Raw genomic sequence first — 15,608 nt, 5'->3', positions numbered from 1 at the left:
ATTTTGCTTGTGCAGTACATCCCTCTTTAGTTTTAAAATACAGAGATGGCTTTGTACCATATTTGTGGCCAGGGAAAGCCTCACAGCGGTGGTAGGGGTGGAACTTGACAGGTTTTTGCCATATGAGTCCCCACCACTTAAGCTGAGGCCAGTTTTCTTCAGGAGCTGACAAACAAGGGATGTGATGTGCTGTGGTGTAGTCCAGGCTACACTTGAATTACATAGCTGGGCATGGGGCAGCGATAGGGGATACACATCATAAAGTCACCCCGAGACATTATCTCAGACTGAGCTTGTCTGGGGAGAAAAGGTAACCTCCACTCATTCTGGAAAGGGATGACAACATTTTAGAGCTGGAGGAAGGGTGTCTTAGATAAACTACAGGTCAGGAGTACTTCGGGAGGGGTTCAGCAGCTAGTACAAAGCTGCCATCTCTCCACTCTTCATTACCATGGTGCTCCTGGTAGAGCTGCTGGATGATAGATCAGTACGATGACACAACAATTGTATTACAAAGAAAAGATGTAAGCCCTACTAAAATGGTTAGGCACTGACAATCTTGTATCAGACCGTGTCTTACTCTGTGCTGCCCTGGCCCCGTCCTTTGTGCTGCGAGTGTTCCTGAACCTCTGCTTTTTCCCCTGTCCCTCCTCCTCTCCTCTCCCTAAGCAGAGAAGTGCCTGGGGCTGGCCATGCACCCACCTAAACCCTTTCCATCCAGCACTATTCACCAGTAAATTGCTGGTGTGAGCTGGTGTGGAGGGAGGGTCAGTGTGTGACTGTACGTCACTGGAGGATGATGGGTGAAAATGCAGTTTGTGTTGTCACAGTCCTGGGCCCTGGAGAAGTGTGAGAGGAGAAGCGTGGTAAAAAAAAATCTCTTCTTTGCTTTCTATCTACCTGGGGAAAGCAGGGAACTGATGTGGGGAAAGATAGATACCCCCATCCACGTCTTCCCACAACTGACTGAGCTCTTAACTGGACTTGAAAGTATTTCAATACTTAGTCCTATTGTGACTCTTTTTTTGTAATTATCACGAAATCCAGAAGTGGTAGTGACTGTCACTATGTGGAGGTAATGGTGGTAGATGACAGAAGACAACATTTTTCATATAATCACCTCACTTTGTATGAGAAACGTCTAACAGAAGCCTTAGGGACTGATCCATGCCTCTCAAGGTGTCCCACAGAGAGAGGAGACCGCTGAATTCCTTCGCAGGTCTTTGTGCTGACAGACTTCCGTTGTATTTAATTTTCATTAGCTTTGAATAAATCATCATGGTAAACAGCATTTCAGCCAGGAGCCTGTACACAACACTGTCTCTTTGTCCCCATCCACTTGTGTTTTCCCTTGTTCTTGAGTGTGACATAATTTATACTGTACAAATGTGTGGTTCATGTTTATGAAGCAAATGCCAAGTGATGTGGAGGAGAACAAGCATGTGAATAACAGAAGCACTTTGTAATGGCATTTGCTGGCACTCCAACAAGCAAAACTGTAAATGGTACAGATTTGGGGACAGACATTTAGCATCAACTCAAAAGAGATCTTTTCTGCCTGTCTCTCACAGTGCTGCTTCTCCTCTTTCTCCTTTGTGCTTGCTGGGTCTCTTTTTCTCTCTAATGTGTGTGTGCCTCTCTCTTTCTCCTGTTTTGTTAACTGGCTTTTCTAAACTTGTCCAATTCAGGCTTTTGTCAAGGAAACATTCAGGACTGTGTAAATGGGATCTGGTTTCAGCATATTGCACACAGCCTGGAGTAGCTTTTGAGACCACATAATCACTTAACCTTTTTTAAACAGAGAAAGAAAGAAAGCCAGAAGAGCCAGAGAAGCTTTACCTGTAGTTCGGTATGTATTTGGGCAACCATGTACGAGGAGTGAATGCAAAACTCCAGACAGACTCATGGGAGTCACAGTGGGAGGAAAACCAGAAATGTTAAAAGACTTGCATTTTTGAGTGGAAAGAGTTTCTGTCTTACAATGCCCTTACTGAGCAGGGATTCCACCGAGTCCTTCCAAGAGCTCAGAGTCACTCATTATGTTTTCAGTCTGCTGGGGAAGTGCGACTGTCCTGGCTCCATCTTGCTCTTCGGTGTGTTAGTCCCAGCTCAGGAATCCTATCCATGAGGATCTCCCCTCTACTTGGACCTGGAGTTCCTGGTCTCAGAGTCAATTACTGCCATATTAGAGAGTAACTGTTCAGACCCATTGCATGGCTGATTCCTGACCTCTCCATGAGCCTTGCAGACATTTTCTCAATTTCCACAATGACAGCCCTTATCAGCACGTCTCCCTCGGCTCAGACTGAAATTTGGGATGCCGTTGCCCACAGTGTTCAGCTCTGACAGGGTTCATTGTCAGGGAGGGGGATTGTCTTTGCTGTGAGGGGGCCTCCTGCAGCAGACCCCAAAGGGAACACCCAGCAATTCAGGCACCACGACCTGTGCAGGGGGTTAGTATGTCACACTTGCTGCTCAGCTGTCACGGCAAAGACTTCCAGTGCCGGAGTTACTCCGGTTCATTGGATTACACATGAAAGCCTCTGCATGGAGAGCAAAGCATTTCTGAGCAGGAGTTTGAAATAACATGGAATGGCTGGGACCCAAAATGACAGCCATGGGGGCAAGGGAAGGCTGTGGAGACAGATGGTTTCCCCTATGGAGAAGCACTCTGCAGAGAGGGGTATGCCAAAGGGTGTCCTCTTCCAAGAGGGAGGGATGTTGGCCAAGGCTGCAGGGGAGTGAGGACTAAGGGATACGCAGAGGGCAATGGCTGCCATTCCCCAGTGCTTGGAGACAGGAAGCTGCAGACCAGCCTCTTCCATTCAGGAAAGCTCCATTATAATGCACATCCCAGAGCTTCTGGCCCTCAGCCCTGGGCAGCAGGGCTGGCTGTCAAGCAGAGAGTCCCACCAGGCCATCCTGTAGCTGCCCAAGGAATCCCTAGAAGTGCTTAAAAAGCATGTAGATGTGCTGCTTAGGGACATGGTTTAGTGATGGAGCTGGCAGTGCTAGATTAATGGTTGAACTCAATGATCTTAGAAGTCTTTTCCAACTTCAACAATTCTATGATGGGCTTGGTTAGAAGTGTCCCTGGACTAGCACTGTGTAGTTAAAGTAACTGTGAGAAATTTGTCATGTCTTTTAAATTCTTCATTAAATTTCAGATTTTACCAGGTGAGAGCCTTGCATTTCTCTTAAGTTTCTTGTCTCTGCTCTTAGAAATATTGGTGATTTCTTTGCTAAGACAAGATGACTGCCTTAACCCATGCTTCTGTCCACCAGCAGCTATTGCTTCAGATTCTCCAGTTTTGGGATGGACTGGCATGGGGTATCCTCTAATAACAAACTCATAGAGTTTTACTGGATCTTTCCATTTCTTTGTTTGCTTCTTTGGACCGTTCAGCTTGAAGGCTTTGTAAACTGGAGCTGAATGAATTGTATACATTTAAGTTCAGATCAATGTACAGAAGTCTGTCACACTTCTAAGACTTTCCTACATATTGAAAAGATGCTGACTCTTCTTAAGTCCCAGTAAAGCCACTGAGAACTAAGGGGAAAAACATCTTCAGAAAATGAAGCTTCATGTGACAAGCAAAAAATTGAGAAAATGGTCAGCATGACAGGAATCTGAGTTGTTTTCCTTTGTTCTTGGCTAAGGACTTTGTGGAATATGGTAACAATTACAGTGTGATTATGGGGCTGCATTTTGCCTTCAGCTGCAATAGCGTGATTTTGGTATTATTTTGTGAGATGGTCTGGTGCAATTGCCTTACAGACACAGAAATTCTGGGGTTGTGCCATGCAGTGCAGTGCAGTGGCCAGAGCAGTCCAGTAGACATTCAGATGCATCAGGCTGGGTGGTGAATCCCTTCTAAGGAAAACAGTTTGAGCTGATATGAGGGAGAGTGATACGCTGGTATGTACAGGGCTGGTATGTACAGGGCTGCCTCTTAGGCAAATTTGGCCATAAGACTTGACAATAGTTTCCTTCTTTGCTCATGTCCTGTGCTCACCACAGTCTGTTCTGATGCCTTTTGCAGCCCGGCCCAGGTTCACTCAGCCTACCAAGATGAGACGGAGAGTGATCGCCCGCCCCGTTGGCAGCTCCATCCGCCTCAAGTGCGTGGCCAGCGGCAACCCCAGGCCTGACATCACATGGCTGAAGGACAACAAGCCCCTCACTCCCCAGGAGATTGGGGAGAACAAGAAGAAGAAGTGGACGTTGAACCTGAAGAACCTGAAGCCGGAGGACAGCGGGAAGTACACCTGCCGGGTGTTTAACAAAGTTGGAGAAATCAATGCAACGTACAAAGTTGAAGTGATCCGTAAGTGCAGCCTCTGGGAGGGAGAGCAGAGAGGGGCCTTTGAGAAGGGGGCTGGCTCTGTCAAAGCAGTGCAATGGCAAGGGTGCAGTGTTGATAGCTGGACACGGAAATGGGGAAGTGCTAAAAACATCAGAGAGGAACATTACTGAAATGAACCTGAAACCTGGGCAAGACAGAGTAGCAACAAGACCATTTAGGAGCTGAAATGAGGACAGGTACTTGGGAAACAATCATCTCCACAGGCACTTGCATGGTGGAAGTTCACCATTGCCCAGTTCAGTCTTCTACAGGAGAGTCAATTCCAGGACAGACTGAGAACTAACAGAGAAAGCCCTTTCAAGTACATGGAGTGGGGGGGGAATATCTAGGATAGCCCAGATTATTATGTCAGAATGGCTGAAACCAGTCAATTCAAAATTTAATCCAGAAGTCCCCCAACAGAATTAGCAGAAATCTTATGTCTAGAGTGACTGGCCAGACAAGGCTTTAGGGCCAGATTCTAAAAAACATTTGGCCATATGAAGGTCCAAGCAGGTACAAATAAGTTACTAAAAAAAAGCCCAAAACACCCGCTAGGGTCTTGTCTGTATCTTTAGATGCCTACATAGCTTTAAAGATTCAGTCCTTAGAAGATGAGCTGTGGGGGATTACCCTCCATTGTGGTGAGGTAAATTGCTCTTCTTACTATCTAGCTATTCTGATTCTTGCTCTCTAATCTCCTGTTTCTCCTGTTATTGCTGAGGATAATTATACTCAAATCCTTCCTAAGTTTACCAGAGAGGAGGTCTTATTCTTAAATCACGGTGCTTTGCCTATGACATCATCATAAGTTGTCATGGACATGATTACAGAGTAGCCAACTCAAGAAAGAGGAGAAGATGAACTGAGTGGAGGGAAGATTGAATAGCCTTCATTAATGAGGAGCAGGGGCATGGAGGGCTATTTCCAGCCACTTGGAAAGCATGTTGTTTGTCTCTGCATACATTTTAGTATGAGAAAGTTTATCCCAGTGTGAAAGATGGTTCTTAAAGGTAAAGATCTGTTCTCTGATAAGTCCTTTCTCTAGAATCACAGGAATTAAAAGCACATGTGGGAAGCTCTGTTGGGCTCTGAAGGCACAAACCTGCTGGACATCTGGGATTGATAAAGATGCAGCTGTGTGGAGACAGTAAAAACATGTGTTTACACTAAAACCAGGAGCAGAGGCAGGGAAATGAATCAAGCCCCATCCTAATGGCAGCTGTGGCATTTTCACTTCATCAAAACCAGACAGCACCAGGAACAAACCCCTTTCTGTGTCCCTGTTTATCTTGGTTTTTATCAACTTAGAGATGTATGTAACCTTTGTTTTCATTAGCTTTTGCTGGCTAGGAGTGAAAACAGTAACCAAAGCTGGAACTAGAGTCAAGGAGATAAGGGCATTAAGCAGTTTTCAGACATCTTTCTATTTTTAACATCATTCTGTGGAGCATTACAGGTTTTATTCAATTTCCTCCTTCTCCCCCTCCCTGAGCCTTCCCTCCTAAGTCCTGCTTTTCTGAGTCTCAGTCTCCCCGGCTGTGATTGCTGCTCACAGTCCCAAGGCAAAGCCTACAGGGACTACTGCGGTATTTTTGTTTCCCAAGCACATCTTTAGAGCCCTCCTTATCCCGAGTTTTTGAAAGAGGGTCCATTGTTCCATCCTCTCACTCCAAAGCCAGTGCTGGTGGGAGCTGTTTTGTTATGTGCTCAATCCAACAGTGTTTGCCATCAAAAGGAGTTGATGATTGCCAGCAGTTACCACCCACTGTGATACCATAATTTCTCCTGTGCCTAGGATAGAGGTTTGCAGTACCTCCTTGTCTGGAAACTGTGACTGATTTATCTGATCCTAACACTAAAAAAAAAATCCAAACATTCCTCAGAATGAGGCATACATTTTTCCTTTCACTTTATGTGGTTCTGACACAACCTTAGACTTATGATCATGCTGGAAAGGATAGCCTTGTGAAGTTCTTCAGTTTGATTTCCTTTCCCTCCATCTCGTTCCCTGCCTTACCTGAGGCTTGAGGCAAAAATAATTTGTGAAAAAGGAAATATTTTGTTACTGGCTAGAAAAGCCAAAGCGTTCTGAGCTCATCCTCCACAAAAAATTTTCTCCATAGTGAGTGTGGTGATGGTTATACCAAAGAAAGGAATGATAAAAGCAGGGAGGTGAGGATGAAGTTAAAGTCTTCCTTGCTGGTAGTGCCTGTGGTCTCAGCTCTTCCAGCAGTTGGTGACATGGCATAGGATTACTTCCAATAGAGTTTGGTCCCCATGAACAACTACCAGGCCCAGGTTGAGAGGTGACAGGTATCTTCTGAAGGACTTTCAGACCAAAGATGAGAATATCCATGGCCTGCCATAGTCTGTGAAAGAAGGGGTCTTTTCCCATCAGATTTTGTCTGTCCATAGGGAACATTTGAGAAGGCCAAAGGAAGAAAGAGTATGTCTCACCCCACCCCTCACTATCCCCAAACTGGGGGTAGCCACAGTAGTTCTGGTGTGGGTTCTTAATAGATAAGTATTTGTAAATAATCTGGTAAAAACCTGAGGTTGTGTCTGAGAACACATAAAGGCTCTCTCTTGGAGCCTGTAAATGGACATATAAAGGTCATGGTTGTAAGAGACACACCATCACAAAATCACAGGTAGGAGAGTTGTTCAGTGTGCAGAAGAGAGGGATGAAGAAAATCTTCCAAAATATAAGGGCTCAGAGGGAAACCATACATTACTCCAGTTCTGATGCAGGTAGAAAAGGAACTTCCTTGTAAACAGAAAGATTCAGGCTGAGCATGAGAACACACTTGCTAAACCTCAGACAGTGGAGGAGTTATCTGGAGAGACTGGAGAGCATATACCATTGGAGGCTTTGGCAGAGGCTGGGCAAATGTTTGCAGAAATCTCAGCCTGCCTTGGGGCAGGGAGTTGGGCTAGACTATGATTTTGCATCCCTCCTACACCTTTTTCCTATGTTTCTGCAATTGCAAGTTACTGAGATTGGCAAACACCTTTCCCCATGGAGCTCCCTGTGTTTCTGTGCAGAGAGGACAAGGTCCAAGCCCATCCTGACAGGGACACACCCTGTCAACACGACGGTGGACTATGGTGGGACCACATCCTTCCAGTGCAAAGTGCGCAGCGACGTCAAACCCGTCATCCAGTGGCTGAAGAGGGTGGAGTACGGCACGGAGAGCAAGTACAACTCCACCATCGATGTCGGGGGGCAGAAGTTCGTCGTGCTGCCCACAGGGGAGGTCTGGTCCCGCCCGGATGGTTCCTACCTGAACAAACTGATGATTACTCGAGCCAAGGAGGAGGATGCAGGGATGTACATTTGCCTCGGGGCAAACACCATGGGCTACAGCTTCCGCAGTGCTTTTCTCACAGTCCTGCCAGGTGAGTTGTGACATTTTCCTGCATCTGTACCACTGTCTGCATCATGGTGTTTAATCATTCAACTACTGATGCCCATTGGCTCCCTGGCCCTCTGTGGTGCTGTGCGATTTAGGCTAGCCCAGTTCCGATAAGAAAGAATGGGGGACTAAATCAGCCCTGATTTAAATCAGTCCCTGCTGAAATCCTGTTGATGATACTTCCTCTTCTCCCTTCCTGGGGAATAATCACAGAATCACGGAATGGGTCAGGTTGGAAGGAACCACAGCAGGTCATCTGGTCCAACCTCCCTGCTCAAGCAGAGTCAGTCCAGAGCACGTGGCACAGGATGGTTCTGGAATATCTCCAGTGAGGGAGACTCCAAACCCTCTCTGGGCAATCTGTTCAGTGCTCAGTTACTGCACAATAAAGAAGTTCTTCCTCATGTTCAGGTGGAACTTCCTGGGCATCATTTTCTGCCCTTTCTTCTTGTCCTTTGCTTGGCATCATGGAGCAGAGCCTGCTCTTGACACCTCCCTGCAGATACTTATAGACATTGATGAGGTCCCCTCTCAGTTATCCAGGTGAAATAAATTGAATTATCTGCTCCTGTATGAAAGAGGATCAAGCTGGGAAAGGATACTGCAGTTGCAGACACTAAATCACTTCAGTGGTAGGCTGCAGGATGGGAGAGGGGAACTGAATAGCAGCATAGTTTGCAACCTCATTCCCTAACATTTCCCCTTTCTCTTGCCCTTATTTATATTGATTTTACTGGTAAAAGGAAACAATGATGCAGACCCATAAAATGAGAGAAGAATAAAAAGTGTCCGGGTCACAAGGAAATGAAATGAATGAGTGTGAAAACCAGAATGATTGATTAGTTAAATTCTTACCCAATGGTCCCCTGGGGCCCCTGTACCAAACTCGCAGCTGCTGCCTTCTCTCCCCAGACCTCAGAGCTGGTGGCCACATCCAACTGAGACTGTATCGAATGTGTTTCAGACACACCATCCTTGCCTGGTCATTTTCTCCTTTGTCTTCTGACTACGCAGTTCTACCCCGATAAATATTTTGGATTTAGGACTATACTCTGTCAATACCAAGGGAAAACTGCATGGGTGGGATATAACTTAAAGCCTCTGGGAGTTTCTGACCTATGAGAGTCTCATCCAGCTCCCACTGAAATCAGGGGGAGAGTTTCCATGGATTTAAATGGGACTGTAATGAGGCTTCATGCCAGAGCCAGAGCCTGCAGGCCTGTTGTTATTAGCAGTGATGGAGAAGGAGAACCCAGCTTGCCCTAAGATGCAAAGGTGAGGTTGTAAAGCCATGAGTTAAAAAAGACCATTTTGTTTGTAAATCTACCAGATTTGACATAGACAGTTCTGAGGAACATGGACGAATATCAAAATGCTTTTGCTTCAGCCCAACATAGGATTTCTACCAACCGACATGAAGGCTTCTGTTTTCGTGGTCAGCTGATGGGTCAGTTCTCTGATCCTGTCATGTTTTTAACAGGGGGCTGGACCAGACTCCCCTTACAGCCTAAACTATTCTGTAATTTCCAGTGTTGGTGAATCAAAATTTCGTCTGTTGAGGTCAAAGTATAGGTCCTCCTAACTTCAAAGAGACCACATGGTATATATTTAACATTTCAAACTACCCATAGGATTATTTGTCAAGGAGAGAAAAAGACATTAGTGTCTTAAAGAAATTTATCTTGAAAGTTAAGTGATACATGTTTGAATATAGCATATTGAATGATTTGGATAGCCTGTGGTTCTTGAAGTTTCTGGGGGGTCTCCCTGCCAGCTGAATTCTATACCTGGGTGTGTTTCAAGGCATTGGATATTCCAGCTGGTAGCTATCTAGACAAGGATTTTCATAGCTAGAATCCTACCCCAGGACTCCTTTTGGGTCTATAACTCAGGAGATCAGGCTGAGAAACTGGAGTGGCTATCCAGGGATGTACAGACTGCTGACAGCAGAGAGATAAAGGAGGAGGTGGTTGTGAAAGATGATGTCTAAAGCATCTTATCTCCTCTAGTAGCTGAATTTATTGCCCTTGAAAAGCCAACAGCAGCTTCAAAGAGTCTGGTGGTGGTAGAGCCCATTTGGTGTAAGAGGCAGGGGACACACTTCAGTGCTGAGTGAACTTGCAGTTCTCTATGCCTTGGGAACCAAGAGGGGCCACCAGCTCACCTACATTTTTCCCATCCTTCAGCCTTCCTCCCACACAAGAAACCACACAAGAAACTCAAAAGACAACACCTCCAAAACCCCACATTCATTCTCCCTGCCATGGTGGAGCATTGTTGGGTAGCTTCAGGATTGTTGGACAGGATTGCTAGAGAGTGTCTGAAGCCCTTGCAGGCAGAGCTACATGTGGCAGAGGTGGGTGGCCAGAGTGCTGTGGCTCTGTGCAACCTGATTGTGCCTCCTGGGCTGCTGACAGTGAGGTTTTACTGACGTGTCCTGTGTTGTGTCCTTCAGTCTGGGCAGCAAAGCCCACTCCGTAACAGAGTGAGTGTTAGGAAACTCTCTCAGGCTGGCTCTAGTGTGCATCCATTAAAGTTTGGATAAGAGAGTTATAAAATTCCCCAAAGACTCCCCTCCTGACCCCTAAACCAGAGAAAATGAGTTGCTTGTCCTTCCAGGAGCTCTGAAAGGCAGAGCAGTTACCAAACATCATGTGCTGGCTTGATTTCTCCCTTGTTACTTGGTCTGGCAGGGTTACCAGACAGCCTGTACAACAGCCAGCCCGTGTGACATCTGTTTTGAATCCACTTTGCCTGCATTTAATTAACTCTTTCTGTCTCTCTCCTGCCACCATGTCCAGATCCCAAGCCTCCCAGTGCACCTGTGCCCCCTTCCTCTGCCAGCAGCCTGCCCTGGCCTGTGATCATCGGCATCCCTGCTGGAGCTGTCTTCATCTTTGGGACGATCCTGCTGTGGCTGTGCCAGTCCAAGAAGAAGCCCTGCTCCCCTCCAGCTGCTGCCCCTGTGCACCGGCCGCAGCCCCGGGACAGGATCTGTGTCTCCCAGGTCCCCGACAAGGACTGCATCTCCTCCATAAACTACGAGGAATACGTTGCCCAGCAGCAGCATTTACTGTCCCAGGGGCCCGCCCTGGCCCCTGCCATGGCCTCCAAAATGTACCCAAAGATCTACACGGACATCCACACCCACACCCACTCACACGTGGAGGGCAAAGTGCACCAGCACCAGCACATCCAGTACCAGTGCTAAGGGTTGGCCCCGTGTACTGTGGCTCATCTGGGCTTTTCCTTGTGGTACCTCAGCAGAGACTGCTCCGAGTCAGCTCGCACTGCCAGCAACAGGCAAAGCAGACAGAAAAGATTATATATGTAATTTTAAATATATATATACATATATATATGATTGTATATGCGTGTGTGTATGTGTGTATATATATATGTGTATATATCTATATCTATCTATATAAATATATATATAATAGAGAAAGAGAGAGAAAAGAGTTGTTTTTTTTTTTTAATTATTGCAATCAGGATGTAGCCAAGGAATAATGAAGGATCTCCGAGTCACAGCAGAGAGGAAGCTATCTCCAGCAGCAGAGCCTTCCTGGATATTTTAATCAAAGTGGCAACAAGTGAGATGGGACACAGGGATGTGAACCACCACCTCCTTCCTTGTGTTACTGAAAGGAGCAGGTAGAGCAAGAGGTGTGTGTGGTACTTTTCTGGATGGGCACAGCTGTTCCTATGCCTGCTGTGCTTCATTTGCTTTGGTGGGAAGCCCCCAGACCTGTCCTGCTCCAAGTGGCTTGAGCTCTGATGTACTTGAGCATTAGTGCCAAAGCACCGGGAGACGTAACCCATTCATCCAGGGAAAAGAAATAACGCAAGAGAGTCTGGAAAAATTAATTTCTGTTCACAAGGTGAAATGCCAGGTGCTTCTCAGTCGTGTTCATCACAATCAACTAACCAAGCTGGTTGGTTCAATTTCTGCAAGGTGAAGGCATGTTGTTTCGCATGGGATGTTCTGCAGATCAGCTCCACTCCCCTGGTCCTAGGACTCAGTGCTGCTGCCAGGAAAAAGGAAAAGAAGGAACGAGGGACATTGTACAGAACAGCTTTATATTTATATTTAAGAAATAATAATAATTAATAAAAATAATAATTGAACTGCTGATGGTGAAGAAAGCAAAACACACTGTCCTTCTCTGATGGCTTACAGTGACAAGCTACTGGATTTTCTGCATCAATGCAAAATACATGAAAACATTAGAAAAAAAAGTAAGAAGCAAAGAGAATGAAATAATCTTGTAGGAAAACAATGCATTTGAGAAATATCCACCTAGGTTGTGTGTGGTTGTTCCCTCCCCTCAGATATCCTTTTGGATAAAACATTGCAGTTCAAACAACAGTAAAAGCGGAAAGAAGAGAAAATAAATAAGGACTGTATTAAATACCTATATGGACTGGGAATGAATCCAATTGCAAAATATAAAACCTTTGTAATTCTATATAGATTTTAAACAGAAGTCATGTATATTTAATTTATTTTGTTAAACAAGAAAAAAAAATGTATGATATTTTCCTCAAATCAGGCATTTCTATACGTATTTTTGATCAAAGAAAATAAAGATTTTTTTTTCAGGTTCTGTAGATGCTATGCTCAGAACACACTTCTTGTAGCTTGTGACCAACTGTGCTTCTAACCTGGAGGCCACCTGTCTCTATGCCTTTTCACACTAGCCAGGTGTCATCTCCTGTCACCTCAGGTGCTGCTGTACCATCCTGTCCATCAGAAACTGACCTTTTCCACTGTCTGTATTCTGACTGTGAGGGTCTGCAGTGGCCAGGTCACTTCTCATGGACCCCAACCATCTTCAGTAGCAGAGTTCTCTGCTCACAGGGAAAGCTGTTTCACTATGCATTTCGGGGAGGGACGTGGGGAGGATCTTCCATTAGATTTTTAAGCACAAACCTGCAGTGGTTTGTCGGCTTGTTTGTTTGTTGGTTTTTTTAAGAAAATTTTGTAAATCAAAGCATAATAATTTGTGAGGCTGTAAAAGGAGCTTTGGCTTCAGGGTGCTTGGAGGGGAAATCATGAAATGCAGGTGAAACACTTAATTTGTAACTGCAGCTGCTTTAGGAGCCAGTGGAGGGTGAGCTGGGCACAGTGAGGAGAGAACACAGGAGCTGCTCCCCTTCAGGGGGGCTTGAACCTTCCTTCTGCTGCACACTATGGAGAGGCACCCAGCTCTTCAGGAGCCAAAATTTTCTTCGGAGAAGGCGGGTTTAGCAGTGTTGCAACTGTTTCTCTTCTTTTCATTTAGAGTTTGATGGTTTCAAAAAAAAAAAAAAATAAAAAGGAAAATTTGAAACACTAATTTTTAAGTTTGGAGTTACTTCCTTCTGAAGCCTGTTCCATTAAAGAGATCCTCACCAAACCAGCTCTCCATTTAAGAGTGAGATAGATACTTTATTTAATCTGAAACAAAGCTATGCTTTAGGCTTTGCTTTTCTCTGAACATTTCTGAAGGTATTTGCTGTGTGTTGACCTGCAGTGATTTTTTTCTGGTGGTTTGTTTGAATCACCAGCAAACCAAACAGTTCCCTGTTTGCTCAGCCATGGTGCTGTGAGATGGGGCCCCAATTCAGTGAAACATGTCAGCTCCTGCTTGCTTCACCAATACATTCTGCTCCAAAAAGTCCCTTTCTTGCCTTAGGAGTATATTATCCATGTAATAACCCCTAGAGGAAGACCATCCCTCATGACAGTCCTCCTGTAGAAGTTGTAGTAAAGCAACCCATTGATAAGTAGTATTTTTCAGCAGGACAGTTAAGCTAAACTTTGTTAACAAAACTTTATGAAATCCCTAAAATTCAGATTAAGGATATCTTCATATGCATCCTCTCAGCTTCAGGGAGAGCTGAGAGGAGCTTAAATGTGAGCACTTATACAAGTCATGGATATAAGGCATGATTTAGGCAGGAGTTCTTAATGGCTGTAGTATACTGAGTCATTTCATTTAAAAAATTAAATATGCCTCTATACAGTAAGGGCATCACCTTTATTTCAAGAAGACAGTAAGTGTATGTTTCCATGAGAGATACTAAGGGCTACATCTCATATCTTGTGCCTATGAGAAGCTACTTACTACATCATAATGTCCCAAACTCCTGCACATTCCAGCAGCATTAGGGGCATGGCAAAGGGCAGGATTCCCCTGTATGCCCGTGGCCTTTCTCTGCTCTCTGGGCCAGTGTTGCAGCAAGGAGACACTTCTAACCCGTGCTCTGTGAGTGGTACTGACACCAGCTTCAGTGGTGGAGGTGAACTGGGTTTGTGTGGTTCAGCCCTAGGCAAACCCTGAGGGATTTTCTAATGGCACCAGTTCAAGTGGCAGCTCTGTGTCTGAGCCTCAGAGAGAGTTAAGAGGAGCACTCCTGCATTTCCCATACAGCACAGAATTCCAGGCTGTGCATAACACTCTCCACCAGTGCCTTCTGCCCTTTGTGACCCAGCTGCATAGTGCTGGATCATGCAGTCAAAAACTTTATATTTTGCCAGATGGCTCAAGTGGAAGCAGTGTCTTCTTCCAGCTCTTTAAAGCTCCTGAATTAAAGATAAATCTCTACTGCTGCTGACAGAGCTCTCCAAAGGCAAATGTTGCATTAAACTACCCATCATGGATGATGCATCATCCCAGGGCAGCTGCAGCTCTCAGCCATGGCACTGAGAAGGCAGCTCTGGTTTTGGGTGCACCATGAAAGATGCTATAAAGGTCTTGATTTGCAGAAAGAATGGGGATTTCATCCTGCCTCGGGTATCTGCTCCATCTTGAGCACCAAAAATGGTGTGAAACTTCCCCCCAGGAAAATACCATCCTATGCCCTGTTCAGGAGGGGCTGTCTTTTTTGTCTGGGCCTTGCACTGGCTGGCTGTGCCTGGGTGGATTTCACATTTTTGGGGAATTCTTTTTCCTTCACAGGGTACCTCCTAGCACTCTTCTGAGTCACTCTGTCCCAAGCCCCACTGCATGCCATCGAATTTTAGGGCTTGATTGTGCTTTGCATATATCGCAAAGTCTTCCGTAGTTTAAATAAATTCAACCAGGTCATGCTTGTGTATGAATATGGTTTTTATTCAGTGGGAAAAGATTTGGATACATCTTCATTCCTGAATAGAGGGTGTTCAAAGAAAACCATTGTCTTGTTGGTAGTAACTGACCCTATGTTGAACACAGAAGATTTTTTATGTGTTTGTATACATATGCATATGGGCATATAGATGTACATGCCAGACTGTGATACCGAAGGCAGTTGTACTTTTAAAACCTTGGAGCTTCAAAGATCAAAGGAATTTTGGGCTTAATACCCACTATCTTTGTTGATTTTATTTGCATTACAGATTAAACATGGCTTTACCTGCCAGTTTGTGCATGGCATTTTTAAACTTTGTATGGACAATCTTTATGTGGTCGGTCCCTTTCGAACTGAAAACTTATCAGACATTGAAGATAAAAAGTGTTCTGTGGTTTTCAATTGGTGACAAATACAGTAACTGAACACATCAAAGGAGACGGAATGGCACAGTGTGTCTGTGGCTTTGTAATAAAAGTTGCAGAAAAAAAAGGAATAAAAGCCTGGAATTGTGTTAATATATGTTAGAGTTCTGTGTTTTGGAGGGAAGGATGGCTCTGTGTGGGTGGGTGTGTGTGTTAGCACACATCAGGAGTGCGTGCTGGCAGGACAAAGCAGACATTATTGTAAAGGTACCTGTGTGCCACAGCTTGGTCCGATATTTTGTGTGGGTTCTGTGCATCTGGCAGAGGCATTATTTTTTTAATGGTTTGGGAAAGGTTTCTGGTTTTTAGTGAAAAAGGGCAGT

General features: G+C 45.1%; 1 protein-coding gene across 6 annotated transcripts in view; it reads left to right on the top strand.

Annotated features, from left to right (window-relative positions):
- Positions 1–15,382, top strand: part of FGFRL1 (fibroblast growth factor receptor like 1) — a 169,268-nt gene extending 153,886 nt beyond the window's left edge. For all 6 annotated transcript variants that reach the window (XM_019287290.3, XM_039550951.1, XM_010402070.4 and 3 more), the window contains 3 exons: positions 4,044–4,328; positions 7,395–7,748; positions 10,567–15,382. In XM_019287290.3, coding sequence (XP_019142835.3) covers positions 4,044–4,328; positions 7,395–7,748; positions 10,567–10,976 — 1,049 coding nt within the window. In that variant the 3' untranslated portion in view covers positions 10,977–15,382. The remainder of the gene's footprint in view (positions 1–4,043; positions 4,329–7,394; positions 7,749–10,566) is intronic.
- The last annotated feature ends 226 nt before the right edge of the window (positions 15,383–15,608 follow it).

The sequence above is a fragment of the Corvus cornix genome, chromosome 4 (genome assembly GCF_000738735.6).
Source record: "Corvus cornix cornix isolate S_Up_H32 chromosome 4, ASM73873v5, whole genome shotgun sequence".
NCBI classification, from domain to species: Eukaryota; Metazoa; Chordata; class Aves; order Passeriformes; family Corvidae; genus Corvus; species Corvus cornix.
Note: the sequence above shows the minus strand (reverse complement) of the source record. Positions and strands in the feature narration are given on the sequence as shown.